Genomic DNA, 16,334 nt, shown 5'->3' with positions numbered 1-16,334 from the left:
TTTTTTAAAAGTCTACATTTAATGAGAAATGTTCTGAATTTCCATGAACTTGAGGCTCCTGGTTGACATGCACTTACACACGGGTCAGTGCCCAAATGAGAAACTTTTGTGCAAAGTATGTAAGAGACATCTAAATGCACTCAACTTCCCCTCTCACCCTCCATAAAGATACAGGCCTTTAAGAGAGAGCTTCAAAACATGTTCAGACATTTTAACAGAAATCAGATGCAAAACACCTGCATTTTAAGTTAGCATATATTTTACTGTCTCAATCACAGCAACCCATACAGTAAGATACACAAAAAATAGAGCATGGTATCACTTGCAATTCAACACAGTTTTGTACTACAGTATTCAATGACAGATATAAACACAGGACTTTTCCTTTTTAAAGCAAATATAGTAGTCCCTGCTATGTTCACTGTATAAGTTACGTGGCATCACAGTTTTAGTTAATTACTGTAGTGAAAGTAACAATATGGAAGTTGAACTAGTGAACTAGAAGGTACATTGAATAGCAGCCAAAACAGGCGTGACACTTCAGAAAGATGAACAGAAAAAAGTAACTACCAAAATGAGAGCCACCCTCACAGACTGTATTTTAGTAGTAAAATTGTTTTAAATTCTTCATTATATACATACTGTATCTACATGTGTTCTATTTTATACATATATATATGTATGTATTTATAAAAAGCCATTAAGATTTTGAAAACCTTAACATCATTCACCTAAGCAATACTGAGCCTAGCCCAATGGTTCCCAAACTGTGGGTCACAATGCACCATCAGTACATGGGGTCACAGAGGACAGACACCATTTTGCTCCTACAGCATGACCTTGCACATACAGTGCAGGCCAGGTCACAGTGCATGGATGATGCCATGCTGTTCTACAAAACAGCATCTTCCATGCTATCTGGAGTCCTGGCAGGAAAGAATTCATTAAAATGGGGTCATGCCAACAAAAAGTTTGGGAACCCCTGCCGTAGCCTTCAGTCAGCAAGATAATACCTGCTTATAACATTTTCAGTTGCAGTCACTTGATTTGTCTTCTGATAACTAACCACATGCCATTTACTTTATTTCTTAATGCAAGTCAGAGTATCCTCTCTCAGCCTTCTATAAAATCAAGTTTTGTCTTTTCTTTTGTATACCTGACACTCTTATGGCTAAAATATTTAAGTTTACAATATTAACCTATTTAATTCCCCGCAACCCAAAACAGTACGAAAACATTGGTGACCAATCATTCATGCATGTTTTTTCCACACAATGGACATTCGGGAAGAAAACAAAACAAAACCTAGAATCAAACTGTTCAAAAATTTATTATTTTAGTGCAAAGTGGATTAATTTAAAAAAAATATAAATAAACACTTTAGATAATTTTAGATATTTTAAATGTTTGATTCCAATACTCAGATTGAGTTCCCTAATATTTTGTCTTAACTAGCTTGTCTGAATGTAAAAGACAAAAAGTAAGAGGAGGCTCTTGCAGATTTTCTTTTCCCATAAGACTAAAGTCTGTTCATAGAAGATGTAGTTTAATTTATTACGTGGTTTGACGGCCAAACTGTACAGCACCCTGCACAATGGAATCCTGGTCTAGGACTAGGGCTCCTAGGCACGATAGTCATACAAATAAATAAGTTTTGTTGCCTGATTCTCGTCTACAACTGATGGACTTACTCCAATGAGAGTCATACAAGCTCTGTGAATTTTAATCAGATCACTGCCTTGCCAGCTGAGCTATGCTATAGACTTTGCAGTGGCTTTAGATGCAGGGTTTTCATCTATGCATACAAAGTTCCCATAAGCATAAGGGAAGAAAATGTGCACTTAGGTCCAAAATCCTGCAGTCCTTATTCAGGAAAGACTCCAATTAATTTAGAAGAGGTGTCTCCTGAGTGAGCGCTTTGGGTGCTTTAAAGAAGGAAGCAAAGAAAACAAAATTTTTTCTGAGCCAATAATATCAGTCTGCCACAGTGACTGTGTAAACCATGAAATACAGTACAAGTAAAAAAAAAAAAAAGCCATCTGAACAAATAACCCAGAGAGGCTTCATAGTTACATGATTTTACCACTTTTAGAATTCAACATATTGAATCTATTTATTAAAAAATAAACTGTTTCCAAATCACCTATTTACAGTACAAGGAATGGGATTTAATACATGTGCAACAGAAGATGAATAAAATCAGTACTGAACTGGAAAGAGAACACTCAAGGCATAATTTAAGTGACATGTATACATATTCACCTTTTAAAAATACCACACAGTAAAAACCAGTAGGATGGTATTGGCAACACTAGAAAATAAAGCAAGAACTCTCTTCAAATTCAGATTGTATAAGCTTGAGATAAACACCTTGGGGGATGGAAGGGAGAAGGAGGAAACATGAGGAGGCGATGTCCTGGTGTTTACATTTTAGAGCTCAGGAAATGCAGCCAAACTTGTCAAAAATTAGTCCTTTTTGGCAACCAAGTAATTTGAAAATACTTCCTGCAAGTATTTTAAAGTTACTCTATCAAAACAGACAGTGATTTCACTATACACTGAAAATGCTGCTCTTAATTTCATACTCTTATGTAGTTTTATTTGGGTGAGGCAATCACTGCAATGTAATAACAAAGATGTGGTGTCACTTAAAGTGCAACAGCTGCCAACTCTGAAAGGAAAATGTGCTCTTCTCCCCATCTAAATTGAAACGCAGTTATCAGATAAGAACCACCTAAATGGTAGCAGCATGAACTCTAATGTATACACAGCATTTGTGAAGCCACTAAAAATGAAACTGGCACCTAGTCGTTGAAATGTATTTCCAAAAACTGGACACATCTGGTTTTTTTTTTTTAATATTTATACATAAAGAGGTCAGTATCATATTTGTTACCAATGAGATCAGAAAATTCCGTGTGTTTTTAGCCCTTGTTTCTCCCCATAAACACAGAATTTCAAGTCTATCTATAAACAAGGTGGGGCAGCTGGGTTGATTTATAGTTTAATTGATTGTTAGGCATGAATCTGTGTAGCTCACTCTTTCTACAGCAGGGATCATAATAGTAAGCATTGAGGCAAGCATCACATGAGACTTTGGAACAGAACGTGCATGTGTTTGAAGCTCCAGATCGGTTACAGAAGCCACAGCGCAGGGTGCCTGAAGGCTTGGATTTTGAACTCAGCTGAGCAGCTCTTTCTTGACTCTGAGTCTGTAATGCATACTGAGATTTCTCTCTTAAAGCAGAGCCAGGAGACGAGCCATCATTTGGAATTGTTTTGATTGAATAACTGCTCTGTTTCACTGCTGGATATTCCTGCCTATAGATGAGCAGATTGTCACACTTTTGGCAAATAGAAGTGCCGCAAGTTATGCCACAATTCTGGCACTTCAGGGAAGTTGTCTCTTTGGCTAGATGCGTACGTTTGTGGTAAATGGGATTGGCATCATTTCTTATTAGCCATACATCAGGTTTACTAACTTCTTGTCTTTTAAAATTTAACATACTTCTAGAATCAGGATCAGTATATAAGTCTAAGTCTTCTTGAGCAGAAATATAGGAGTTGTAGGGGACATTTGTTCTTAACATGCCATTGGGATGGGATGAAATTGGCAGAAATTCATCTGAACACCCATGTGGAGAGCTTGACATAGCAAGAAGAGATGGTGATGGACGTATTATTTCATCTTTAATGTCATCTGCCGTATCAACCAAAATTGGTTCTTTTCTTAGACTCAACGAAGTCATCAATGGTGGTTTCTTGATTTCCCAATAGCTGTCATATGTATCCACGGATTTAGAAGGCTTGCTTACTTTTGGCTTGAAGTACTCTTTAGGGGCTCTTTCACTAGCAGATTTCTGAAGAACCATGCGTGCCATAGAAGTGTTCAAGTTTTCTTTGCATTCTGTGCGCCGTTTCATAGCTTCTGAGCAGCCTCTAACATCTTCATTGCTATTTTTTCGCTCATTTACAACATCAAGCTCCAAATAACCTTTATCCTTCACTTGCAAGTGAATTTCAAGCAGTTGTTCACATTCTATTTTTGCCAAAAAGAGTTCAAATGAAACCATTTTCACTTGGAAGATATCAACCAGCTCTTTGAGTTTATACATGGTTCCCAGTTCTTGGACATACCCCATGTAGTTCAGAATCTGTCTTACATCCTCCTCAGATAGTGTGGACTTTACATAATAAACAAAAGGTCCCGTGTAGGTCTGGAAGGGGGAAAATAAAGGGAAGTTAAGTTATAACCTCAGTGGCAGACTAGATGCTCGGACACTACAGTGCTGGGCACAATATAGGAGCCTTGTTAGTCCTATCTAATCAACCTCTGACAATCAAAGACTACATGTACTCCAAGAAAGCTGAACCCAAATTCTTTAGCTCTCCTGTTTGACAGACTGAAAATTCTGCATCAGCTTCAGATAATTCCAAAAAAGGAAGGTTTTGCTTAAATTTGAAGACCATATGATCAGCATGTAATCCTCTTGTTATTAAATTGTTTATTTTAAGCTTCCCTTAAATATTCCAGTTTTAACGGACCAGAAATTGAATTTACAACACAACTGCACTGTACAAGCTTTGGTGGGGGAAAGATGGAGGTTTCCGAAGTGGGTAGTGGACAGCTAAATATTTAAGAATCTTGTGGCCATATTGGGAACATGGGATCACAAAATTAACTGGATGTTTCTGCTAAAGCAGTCAGTGAAATTGTTAATGTTGACATTAAAATCTTATCCAATTTCAAACTTAAATGTACTGAAATGAACAGTGTTAGTTTGAATCTCAGCAAATAGTTCAGGATGTTTGCAGACTGAAGAAGAGTGCTGCATTGGTTTATGCCATTCACATTTCAAAGGTTTTCATACTATAATGCTTGAAACATTTTTAAATGACAGTTCATATTTGGAGGAAGGATGGATTTTATAGCAAATTCTGCAGCCATGAAACATTGACAATAATCTGCTTCAGATGTCCTATCTGTAATAGACATAATATTTATTATGTGCATTTACAAAGTGCCTCAGATGAAAGGTGCTTCACATGCTAATAATTATTAAGGACAGAAAATCCCTCAAGAGGAGGAACAAGTCTCCTGGGAAAGAAGTTAAAAATACAAGCCCAAGATGCAACACACATGTACATAACAAGTATGTTCTAGGCCGGTTTTTACCAAGGCCTATTAGGTACACTCTCTCTTTTCTAAAAATCCAAGGCCATGGAAGATTCCCCGCCTTGAGAAACTCAATGAGCACTTGCTTTCTGATTCAGACAGAAAAACACAGCAGACAAATGAATCATTTGAAACACTGTCCCAAACTTATCTTTTATGTTTGGGAAACAACTGACCTTTCTTCTGAGCTGCTTAGCTTAATGCAAATATCTGGCCAGGGTTAAACATAACATTTTAAAGCAGAGAGTTCACTCAAATCAATTTGTACAACATGCTTACAGTTTTTCTTTCAGATGACTATGTGTCAAAAAGCTAATGAAGACATAAGTGTCTCACTTCAAAACTTATTAGTATTATTTTTTTAAACAAAATCTCAAACATTGAGCTGATGTGTAGCAGTGGGTTAAATATTTCAGTCTGAGCAGAGCTGACAGCCATCAATATTGTTAACAAAATTGACTCCAATGAGGATGACGGTTTACAGTGTTTGATTTGGAAGGTACATTCTACATTTTCTTGAGTCTTAGTCACGTTTTACATGTCAAGAGCCTACAGGAAAAAAAAAAAAAAAGAAGCTCGTGGGGGATGAGGAAACATATGGATCCATAAGAAATATCCCTTGTGATGCAACATAGCTGAGATGTTTGCTCCGACGGGAGTTCAAATCCTATACTGGGTCACAAGTGGAAACGATCTGGCTCTATCAACCTTGTACACGGTAGTAAAAAGAACGACAATATATGACCAACATCTACATTGTTAGCATCCCAAGAGGTGCCCTAGACTGGAATAGACAAGAGCTTACCTGTCAGGGCTTCAGTGCAATGAGGAACTAGACCAATGGAGAGTTCTACTACTCTGGAATAGTCCCATCCATCTCTCCCCCGCCAAAAAAAATAAAGCAGAAACTAGATTGCACAGTGCTTTTTTTTTTTTTAAAAAAAAGGACACCGTCAAATAGTTTAGTGTATAGAAAAAGGCTTTGTAAGGCTGTATTAGAAGTGTTTATATGCAACTTTCAAAAACAATTTTCTCCTGGATTTAAAATGTCACCTGTAGTGTTCACAACTCAAACACTGCAGCTTTGATCCAGTATAAATGAGAACCAAAAAGACAAGACAGACTCAAAACTGACAGTGGAAGAGAAGCTAATTAGGTTGCTTCCATGATCTAAGCTGAGTTATATGCAATTATTAAACAAATAGCACAGATGATGAGAAGTATATTAGGCTTTTGAAATACTATCAGTCTCAAACAAAGACCCTGACACAGGTAAAGAATTTGAAAAGGACATTAAAAAGAAAAAAAATCAAGGCTCCACGTGATCAGGAATGAAGAAAGATGTTCTTAAAGCAAACTAAAGAAGTTTGCCTGCCAGTGTGAAATGAGTTGAGGTTTCCAATCCAATTCCTGGTAAACAAGTGTCCACTTCACAAAACACTGCACACTGCAATTAGTGCTAAATTAATAGCAGTTCTGGCAGACAGGGCAAATATAGAGTGAACTTAGAAGTCAACTATTCATTCACCCTAGTGGTATTCCCTCGCTGTCAAAGTCAGGATACAACAGCAGGCCAGTGGGAGGGGAGCCGGAGGGGGATGCTTGCACTGATTCTGCCTGTTTTATGGATAGAGAGAGGATTTCAGACTCCAGGACTGCCTATCTGTCATGCAGCAACGCAAAAAACACTCAGAAATAAAGTTAGATGAAACTACAAATCATTGTTCTAAGTATTACCTCCACATGTGAAACGTCTTACCTTTATAGTTTTGAATTCCTTCTTCCAAGGATAAAGAAAGAGATTAATTCCTATCATCTCCAGCATAGTGAATGCACTATGGAGAGAACGTAAATTTGAGGATTTCAGGGATCTTAGTGAATTTTCAATCATCTCATAAAATTTAATCAACCGGAATCTATAAAAGGGATCAATCCTGGGAAGGCAGAGTAAGGCTGAGGCTGCCACTCGCAGATATTCATCATTAACAGGGCGCTGTTTGTTGTCAGAAGCATTCAATTTGGATTCATGGAACTGTACATACTTCTTAAATAAATCGTCTTTATATTTTGAATCCATTGAAATAGGACTTTGGCTCACTCTTGGGTGGCTACCTCGTCTCTTCCATGGTTACTCTGCAACAGGCGGATTATTGAGCCTTTTACAGTTTTCAGTAATCGTGATTCTTCTGGAATAAAAAGAAAAACAAAGATAAGTCATTACAGCTGTACTGCTCCAGCATGCCTGTAATTTCCACATACCCACAGGAGCCTGTGGAGTTGTTCATGGAGCAGTAGATTCCAACCACAAACTCTTCAGGCTTCTGTAATCATGTAATAGGTGTACTGGTCTTTTGGTGCCCCATGGAGAGCCTTTCACAGCCATTATACACTCCTCTCCAACTGCATTCTAGAACAAAGCCAAGTCAGAGACTGATATAGACATTTGGGAGTTAAATCCCAGCAATGAGTCCATAACAATTTCCACAAGTCCCATCTGGCTCTTTGAGCCAAGGCAGCCTTAGCCCCAAAGAAATTAAGTGCATGCGAGCCTAAAGAGAGCAGAGTTGCTTTTTGGTCCGTAAGAATAGAATGGCTTGATGACTAAAAGCAAGGGTATGGTGCGATGAAAACAAAGTGACTTGTTTATACTGTTCTGGGGGCTACTGAGTTAAATTGCATGGAGAACTATAATCAGGGACTTTATTAATCTATTATTTTGCTTTCTCCAGAAAAAATATATAAATAACATGAATTGCTCCAAAAGGGTTCCTTCTACTTAACTCAGGACTTCTGCTGTAATTCTCTCTAACTGCATGGACTACGCAGCCCAGCACTCTAGTCTTTCTAGCTGTACCTTATCTGTGAGCCTCTGTGTGCGACTGATAATCCTATCCAGCTGTGCATATTCTACCTGCCAAGGAGGTGGGGCTGTTCGACACTCATCTCACAACTGTGGAAGAGTTTGCATACAACTGAAGAGGAGGCAGTGGGCAGCAAGTGGCACAGCCAAGATTTTAGCCTGAAACTTGCAGTTACATCAAAAGGCCGGGATCCCTACTTTTAACAACTAGTACGGGCCCTGCTTGGACCCACTATGCCAGTGTAGTACAAAACCTTCGTTACTTATGGTTTTTACAAGTGTATTAATGTGTGTTTCTACTTTAGTGACTTGTTGTCTCTTGCATAGGCAAGCCCTTTACACTGGCTTCCAAATGCTACCAAAGCAGAGATGTATTTGTGTTGCCCTGATGTCATCCAGATTCTACAGAATACAAGCTCTCATTTTTAAAGAAAGTACACATCTAGTCCTTATGGTTGTGAAAACCTCCCAGCTGTGATCCAAATGTAAGTCAATGGAGTGTTGTCTTTCTGAGTCTGCAGTCAGCCTAAAACAATTACTCAAAAGTGTGAACTCCCCAACCTGCATTAAGCCCATGTAAACGCCATCAGTAATTATTCAGTTGCTGATCATTTTAGCAGATGGGAATTAAGAGAGAGAGAGAGAGAGAGCGTGTGTGTGTGTGTGTGTGTGTGTGTGTGTAGAATTGCTGTTGGACAGATCATACATCAGGAAGACATTAAAGAAGAAGAAAGGGGGAAAAAAGAGGACGTAGAAGAAAGAAACCAAGATCAGAAATTTCAATGGCCCCAAATTCAAGAATATTCTTTCACCAAGTAATGCTGAATACAACAATGAGGAAGTGAACAAACAAGCTAGAAGTTTTGCTCAAAGATCGCTTGTACATGCTTCCCTCTTGAAATCAGAGAGTTCTGCTGGGAATTACACGGAATATGGAGTGCTAAATTCATACCTCAGCCAAAGATCCGTACATAAAAATGCAATTGAGTCTTCTCCACAGGATGAATTTACTGCCCCTTTCCTAAAGTTATTACTTTATTTGTATAAAACAGAACGGGATAAAAGCAGCAGAATGCCACTACTCAACGACCACCCCCCTCCCAAATTAAATAATTAGGCTATGCAAAAGAGCTCTGATTGCTTCCAATCAACTGGGACTTTCAAATCAGTCTGGATAATAGACTTAAACAGGAAACAATCCTGCACTAGAATGGAGCTGGATTAGATATCCTAACCTCCATCTCTATTTTCAATAATTGTACAATACAGCATCTTTGTTTCATGAATGGGGCATCATGATTAGGAAGTCCCCTAAAGACAAGTAAGTCCTTCGTAAAGATCTTATGAATCATATAATATCAGGGTTGGAAGAGACCTCAGGAGGTCATCTAGTCCAATCCCCTGCTCAAAGCAGGACATTCATAATCATCTCAAGCTCCCATGACTTGCCATTTGTGGGCATGCCAGAGTTCACCAGCTCATGTCTGAAAATCAAAATATGAGACAAACTACGGCTACGTCCACACTGCACACCTTACAACGGCATGGCTGTGCCACTACGGCCATACCATTGTAAGGTGCACAGGGTAGCCACTCTGTCACCAGGAGAGAGTCCTCCCAGTGACAAAACAAAACCACCTTCAACAAGGGGCAGTAGCGTTGTCACTGGGAGCACGACTCCACCAGTGAAGCACTGTCCACACCAGCTTTCCGTCATTAAAACTTTTGTTGTTCAGGGGTTTGTTTTTTCACATCCCTGAGCGATAAAATTAACAACGGAAGTGCCAGCGTAGACAAAGCCTTAGACAGAAGGCAACAACTTTCAAGAGAACTCTTGTTTTGCCTCTCAACATTTACAGTTTAACTCCCTGAAAAATCCTATCTTTAACAGTTCACTAATCAGCAGGCGGGTTCTAACAGGTGTATGATGGCAACAGTTTACTTCCACCATACATGGTTACAGTACTTGACAAGAAATTCAGTGCACAAATAAACCTGGTTGAATAGCAATGACTTTCCCTGGCTCAGAAGATTGTTAAAGAATATTGAGCCCTTTCCCTGAAAATCACTCACTGAAAGTTGTAACATCTCATGACTATTTGATAACCTACATACTATGAGCTGTAAAAGCAGCAAAGAGTCCTGGGGCATCTTATAGACTAACAGACATATTGGAGCATGAGCTTTCAACGAATGCATCCGACGAAGTCGGTATTCACCCATAAAAGCTCATGCTCCAATACGTCTGTTAGTCTATAAGGTGCCACAGGACTCTTTGCTGCTTTTACAGATCCAGACTAATTTGGCTACCCCTCTGATACTATGAGCTGTCGTCTTAGTCCAGTTCCTAGTGGACTAAAGAAAGCCACTAATATTTCTGTACCCCTTCATCACTGAAAGTCTCAGCACAGAAATAAAAAAATGAATGGGCCATTGAGATTCAGCAGCCCTTTCAATCCAAGGAACATTTACTCTAGCGTAGAGGTGAAATACCATTATAGCAACATGAGGAAAGTTTACAATATGCTGCTACACATGCTGTTACCTTTGAGGCTGAAATAGGATTTCAGTCACTAAGGCTTTCATCAACACTTAAAAAAAAAGAAAACGAAAACTATTGCATTGAGCACAAGAAAATGCTTAACAACACAAAAATGTTTTTGAATGTTAAGGCATCCTAGATTATGATTAAGTTTGTTAAAAGACAGCAGCCTACAGCATACATTAATGTATCACCCTCAATCAAAGCCATCAGTTTTTTTATAAACTGTAGTATTTCAGTTAAGAGTTGACCCAGAAGTACTAAAACTCTTCAAAATGACAAAGCTAAAGAAAGATAGCTGACATATTAAGCATATTTATAAGACAATAAATGTGCCACCTTCAGAACTGTGATTACATTAGAAAAAGCTGAATCATCATTGCTCTGAAATTGCCAATCTATAGGGAAGTCAAATAATTCTGTCCCATTAAGAATAAACAAAACCCACGCAGTCTTATACTGGTCTTTAAAATGGTTTCTAAAGCATCCATCAAGAAAAATCCCCTGACCTACTGAAGAAAATCCCCGTGCTATTTCTGCCATAATTCTTAACTACTCAAATTGGTACCATTCAAAATACTCATGAACTCTTTGAATCAGGACTTTATAAGAGGGATTCCTTGACCCAGGCAGCGAGAACATAGCTTTCATATTACACTGAGCTACTCGGCATGAAATGTGGCTGAACCATCAAAATAATTTTACCACAAACCCACAGGCATATCCCTGCAATTTGAGGTTGAGAGGCTCATGCAACAGGGTCTCATCGAGCAGGCAGCTATTTTTTTTTTAAACCCGAATTCAACTGAACCTATAAAATAAATTGACCCGGTGTACCCAGCTCAGTTTCTGAACCTATAGCTAATGGATTGAAATCCTGATCTAACCTGGTATCCTTCTCAATCCTGTTTCCATGATATGCTGTTTGGGAAAACCAAGCTCTCTCCCACTCTCCTCACTTAATATGTTGCCAATTCTACATTTTCAAAGAAAGCATTCTCCTGAATATACTTCCACTGCTAATCATCAGCCAACTTTGCTGCTAATTCTGCCTCAGAGCCTTCCTGGGCCAGATACAAAGTCAGGAAACTTTATTAGAAATCATTGCTGGCCTTCAGTTACCTGCATGGGCTCCCATCCTCTCTGCTCCTGAGTACATTTACACTCCAAAACCAACCAAACACCACAGCATCAAGCTTCGGAGCTTGGGTCGACTGACTCTGGCTACAGAGCAAAAAGTAGCAATGCAGATTTTCCCAACTGGTCTGGAACTCAATCTCTGAGACCTCTCTCGCTCCTCCTGGGATTTCAGAGCTTCAGCACATCTATACAGCTACCATTAGCCTGACAGTATGAGCCCAAGTCTGTTGACTGGGCTTTGAGACTTGCTGTCATTTGGTAGTGATGGTATTTATTTATGTTTGCAGTGTAGATGTAGCCTTAAGGCCCTTTTCAAAACCTGCTGTGCATGAGACAGTCAATGGAAGAACCTTGTTTGTATACACTACATCGTGGCATTAGTTTTTTCATAGATCCCAAGGGCAGAAAGGAATATTGGGATGGGATCACCTAATCTGACCTCCTGCACAACACAGGACATACAACCTCTCCAAAATAATTCCATGGGCAGATCTTTACACCCTCAGAGGCATTTTCTCCCAACCTCCCAGAGGAGGAAGTCTCCGATTACATTACTGGGGCTGGGGCAGGCCACGGGGAGCCCGAGATCTCTCGGGCCCTTCTACACCTGTGCTTGGCGGGGCTCTGCGCGAAAGGGCTATACCTGCCTATACAAACCTCCCCCGGCTAGTGAAAGCGAAACGCAGAGCCCGCGCCTCGGGGCAGGCCGGGCACCCCGCACCGGTAGGCGCATAAGCGCCGGGCGAAGCGGGGGTCCGAGAAGGACCCGCAGCGCTTACGACCCGGAGCCGCCCGAGAGGGACCGCCCGGGAAGGGGCAGCTGGGACAGGGCCCTGCTCCGCCTCGGGGCTCTCCCCAGCTGGGGCCGCCTCACTCACAGCTTGCAACGAGGGGAAACCGGATCCGGGTCCCGCGACCAGTCACCGCTGCCGCCCGCCTGCAGGAAGCCGCCCGTGCCCCGGATACAGACCCCCGTCCTCCCTCAAGCAGCCGGAAGTGACCCCTGTGGGAGCGAGTAGGGAAGCAGAAGGACCCGGAAGAGTTTTGGCGCATGCCCAGTGCTCTCGAGAAGGAATCGACAGTGGCCTTAGCTCGTGAGGGAGCGGTGTGGTCCGCTCCTCTCTCTTACCCGTGCCCCGCCCTACGGCGAGGCAGCCACATACCCCTCTGTCCAGCCGAAGCGAAACAGCGGTAGCCACAACCCAGCAGCAAATCAGTTTAGAGAAAGTGACGTAATACGGTTGCATGTTCTCATTGCGCGTGCGCCGCTGGTGAGGCGTAATCTCCCGTGTGATGTCATAGAGAGGGATTTAAAGGGCTAGAGTAGCCTCTTTTCCTGCCATGGCCTGAGGGCTCCCCCATAGGCCTTCAGAGTACATGGGGCCTGGGTACCCCTGCCCAGCAGGGCCTAGGCTGGAAGTGGCCTACTGAACAAAACTGGGCTTTCCACAACAGGGCGACTCCGGAGGCAGGGCGCTGATTGTCCTGGGAAGTGCCTGGCCACTGCCAGACCAACTGGAACTAGATTCCAGTTCAGCAGGCGCCTTGTTTGGTGAGGGTGCAGATGGATCAGGCTCTGAGGCACTGGCGAAGGGCTTGTCTACAGTACGGACATGCATCTGACGAAGTGGGTATTTACCCACGAAAGCTCATGCTCCAAAACGTCTGTTAGTCTATAAGGTGCCACAGGACTCTTTTCTGCTTTTACAGATCCAGACTAACATGGCTACCCCTCTGATATAAAATTTAGTTAACTTAAGTCTACATACAACCACAGCAGTAACTAAAGTGGTGTTTCACGTCCACACCATGCTTGTTCTGTCAATGGTGCGCATTCTCCCCAGCAGTGCTGCCACTGACTGAAGTGAGGCATTGTAGGGCACCAACTGCTTGAGCACTCCCCTCACTCTGCCACAGGCTGACAGCCCGAGCTGCTGGCCTGGTGCAGGGCTCACAGGTGGAATATGAGGTTCGCAGGTTCCCTTCAACACAGCAGTCAGCCTGTGAGTGCCCAGCTGGAGACAGGATTCTGGGTACTGACAGGCTCTTCTTACCACAGCAGCAGCCCTGGGAGCCTCATCTGCAGGCAGGATTCTTGGTGCTGCTAGGGTCCCAGCTCCAGAGCAGGGAGGGAGCCTACCAGCAGTGAAATTGAATGGGACTGACAGCCTTGCATGGGACTGACAGCCAACAGGCCATGTAAACAATGCAGTGTCTACAAAGATATTGTATTGCCCTAACTACATGGACCTAACTGGAGCCTCTCACGGCGGTGGAGTTATTAAATTGGTGTAGCGGGCAATTTACATCAGTGGGAGCAACATTGCAGTGTAGAAACTTACAGAGTTAGGTCAATGTAAGCTGCCTTACATTGACCTAACTCTGTAGTGTAGCCCAGGCCTCAATGACTGAGAAGCTCCTCACAGGCTTTGCAACCAATGCCTCATAATAGGACAAAGTTGCCACCCCACAGACTCCACCTTGAAAAGTAAATGCTGTCTCCGAGCTTGGGCCTGGCCATCTGTGGATGATTTAACTGTCAGAAAATGGTATGGAATGAAAAAAATACTGTGAATACTTTTAAAGTTTTGACCTGGTTTAGTGGTTACTGCATGACCTATGCTGCACAGAGATCCAGAGAGGAGGATGAGCTTTGGTCAGTCTACTGCTATAGGTTCCAAAATTCCCAATGCTATGTATTCAAAGAGCATGGTTCAGGACCCCAAACCATGAGACTTGAAAATAAGTGGGGGGGGGGATTAGTTTGCTTTTGGGTTTTGAGCTTTTAAGGTTCACATTCTCCACCTTTTTCTAAAACCATGAGCTAGAAACATACTTTAAAATGAAAATTGAGATTTTCATGTAATTACAAGAATCTAGCAGCTGAGGCTTTAGGAAAAAAACATTAAATATTGCAAGACTTGTGATAAAACGGCAAGAATTGGCAACATAGCATGGTATATTTCTTGGGACACCCATAGCACTCCAGCAGAACTGCTAAAAAACAACCACTTGTGTAGGGTGGGAACAGCATGCTGCACTATAGTGGAAGGAAGAAAAGTTTAGACAGGGTCACTGAGTTACTAGTCCTGCTTATACTCAGGATGGGGTGGGATTTTGAATGATCACAAAGAGTCAGACCCTTGGTCTTACATCTCTTCCGAAAGATATTAAGGACACTTCCAGCAACATAATTTCCTCTCTATCTAGGGAAGGAGAAATTAGTTCCATCATAATTACAGTAAAAAATTAATTGTCCTTTTAAATAATGTGGCTATTCAGTCACAACAATGAAATCAATTGATAAATCATGATACAATTTTTCTACACATTTCTCTAATATCTGGTTGGTTTGAAAGCCACAAAAAAAGCAGCATTATCCTTTTCTAAAAAGGTCAATATTTCTTCTGTAGCCAGAGCAGCCTTGAAGGTAAATGAAGGGGAAAATAGCATTACATTTTGTTACGACAAGACACTCAAAACCATATGCAAGTAATAACATAATGAATAAAATGTGGACAACCTACAGCCTTGAGGCTAATGTCAAAAACCAGGCAGATTCTGCCTGCTGACTACAATTACTTACACTCTGTTGCTTTAGCTATTTTTAAAAGTATTTGTTTTTAGTACAGGAACATTTACCTCTTGTTTCACTTAAGATTAGTCTGAAACTAACAAACTCCATTTCCTGTACATTCTGCTTGAAGGGAGCTAATTTTTGATGTCCAAGCCTGTTCACTTTTTCTGCTATGGTGACTGGTTTCAGAGTGGCAGCTGTGTTAGTCTATATCAGCAAAAAGAACCAGGAGTACTGATCACATCAGCCACACCATCAGAGGCTCGTTCACCTGCACATCCACCAATGTGATATATGCCATCATGTGCCAGCAATGCCCCTCTGCCACATACCTTGGCCAAACCCGACAGTCTCTATGCAAAAGAATAAAGGACACAAATCAGATGTCAAGAATTATAACATTCAAAAACCAGTCGGCAAACACTTCAACCTCCCTGGTCTCTCAATTATAGACCTAAAAGTCGCAATTCTCCCATGACAAAAATTCAAAAACATACTCCAATGAGAAACTGCAGAACTGGAATTAATTTTCAGACTGGACACCATTAAATTAAGCTTGAATAAAGACTGGGAGTGAATGACTTATTATACAAAGTAAAAACTATTTCCCCATGCTAATTTTTCCCCTATTGTTACTCACATCTTCTTGTCAATTGCTGGAAATGGGCCATCCTGATATAACTACAAAAGTTTTTTTCTCCTGCTGTTAATAACCCACCTTAATTGATTAGTCTTGTTAGAGTTGGTATGGCAACACCCATTTTTTCATGTTCTCTGTGTATATATATCTTCCTACTGTATTTTCCACTGTATGCATCTGATGAAGTGGGTTTTAGCCCGTGAAAGCTTATGCCCAAGTACATTTGTTAGTCTAAGGTGCCACAAGTAGTCCTCCTCCTTTTTTTATTCTATGTGAACCATAATAGGCTTGTTGTTCTACTAACCATGTTTAGATTCTAATAAGACTGCTGCTGGTGAGTGCTAATCTGTGTGTTTTACAGCTGAACAGAAGCTGAGTGTTTTGCAAGACCAACTCTGA

The 16,334-nt window shown here is 41.1% G+C and overlaps 1 protein-coding gene across 3 annotated transcripts; it reads right to left on the bottom strand.

Annotated features, from left to right (window-relative positions):
* Positions 1 to 1,055: 1,055 nt before the first annotated feature.
* On the bottom strand, positions 1,056 to 12,924 carry SPATA2 (spermatogenesis associated 2). 3 transcript variants are annotated; one of them, XM_030533282.1, is made up of 3 exons: positions 12,848 to 12,924; positions 6,936 to 7,362; positions 1,056 to 4,217 (listed from the first exon to the last, which is right to left on the bottom strand). In XM_030533282.1, the coding sequence occupies exons 2-3, from the start codon at positions 7,251 to 7,253 to the stop codon at positions 2,964 to 2,966; spliced, it is 1,572 nt and encodes a 523-aa protein (XP_030389142.1). In that variant the 5' UTR covers positions 7,254 to 7,362; positions 12,848 to 12,924; the 3' UTR covers positions 1,056 to 2,963. The 3 variants fall into 3 exon arrangements, with proteins under 3 accessions (XP_030389142.1, XP_030389143.1, XP_030389141.1); XM_030533283.1 differs by having other exon boundaries at positions 12,882 to 12,922; XM_030533281.1 differs by lacking the exon at positions 12,848 to 12,924 and adding an exon at positions 12,597 to 12,787.
* Between the last annotated feature and the right edge of the window lie 3,410 nt (positions 12,925 to 16,334).

The sequence above is a fragment of the Gopherus evgoodei genome, chromosome 14, assembly GCF_007399415.2.
Source record: "Gopherus evgoodei ecotype Sinaloan lineage chromosome 14, rGopEvg1_v1.p, whole genome shotgun sequence".
NCBI classification, from domain to species: domain Eukaryota; kingdom Metazoa; phylum Chordata; order Testudines; family Testudinidae; genus Gopherus; species Gopherus evgoodei.
This window is presented reverse-complemented; position numbering and strand designations above follow the sequence as displayed.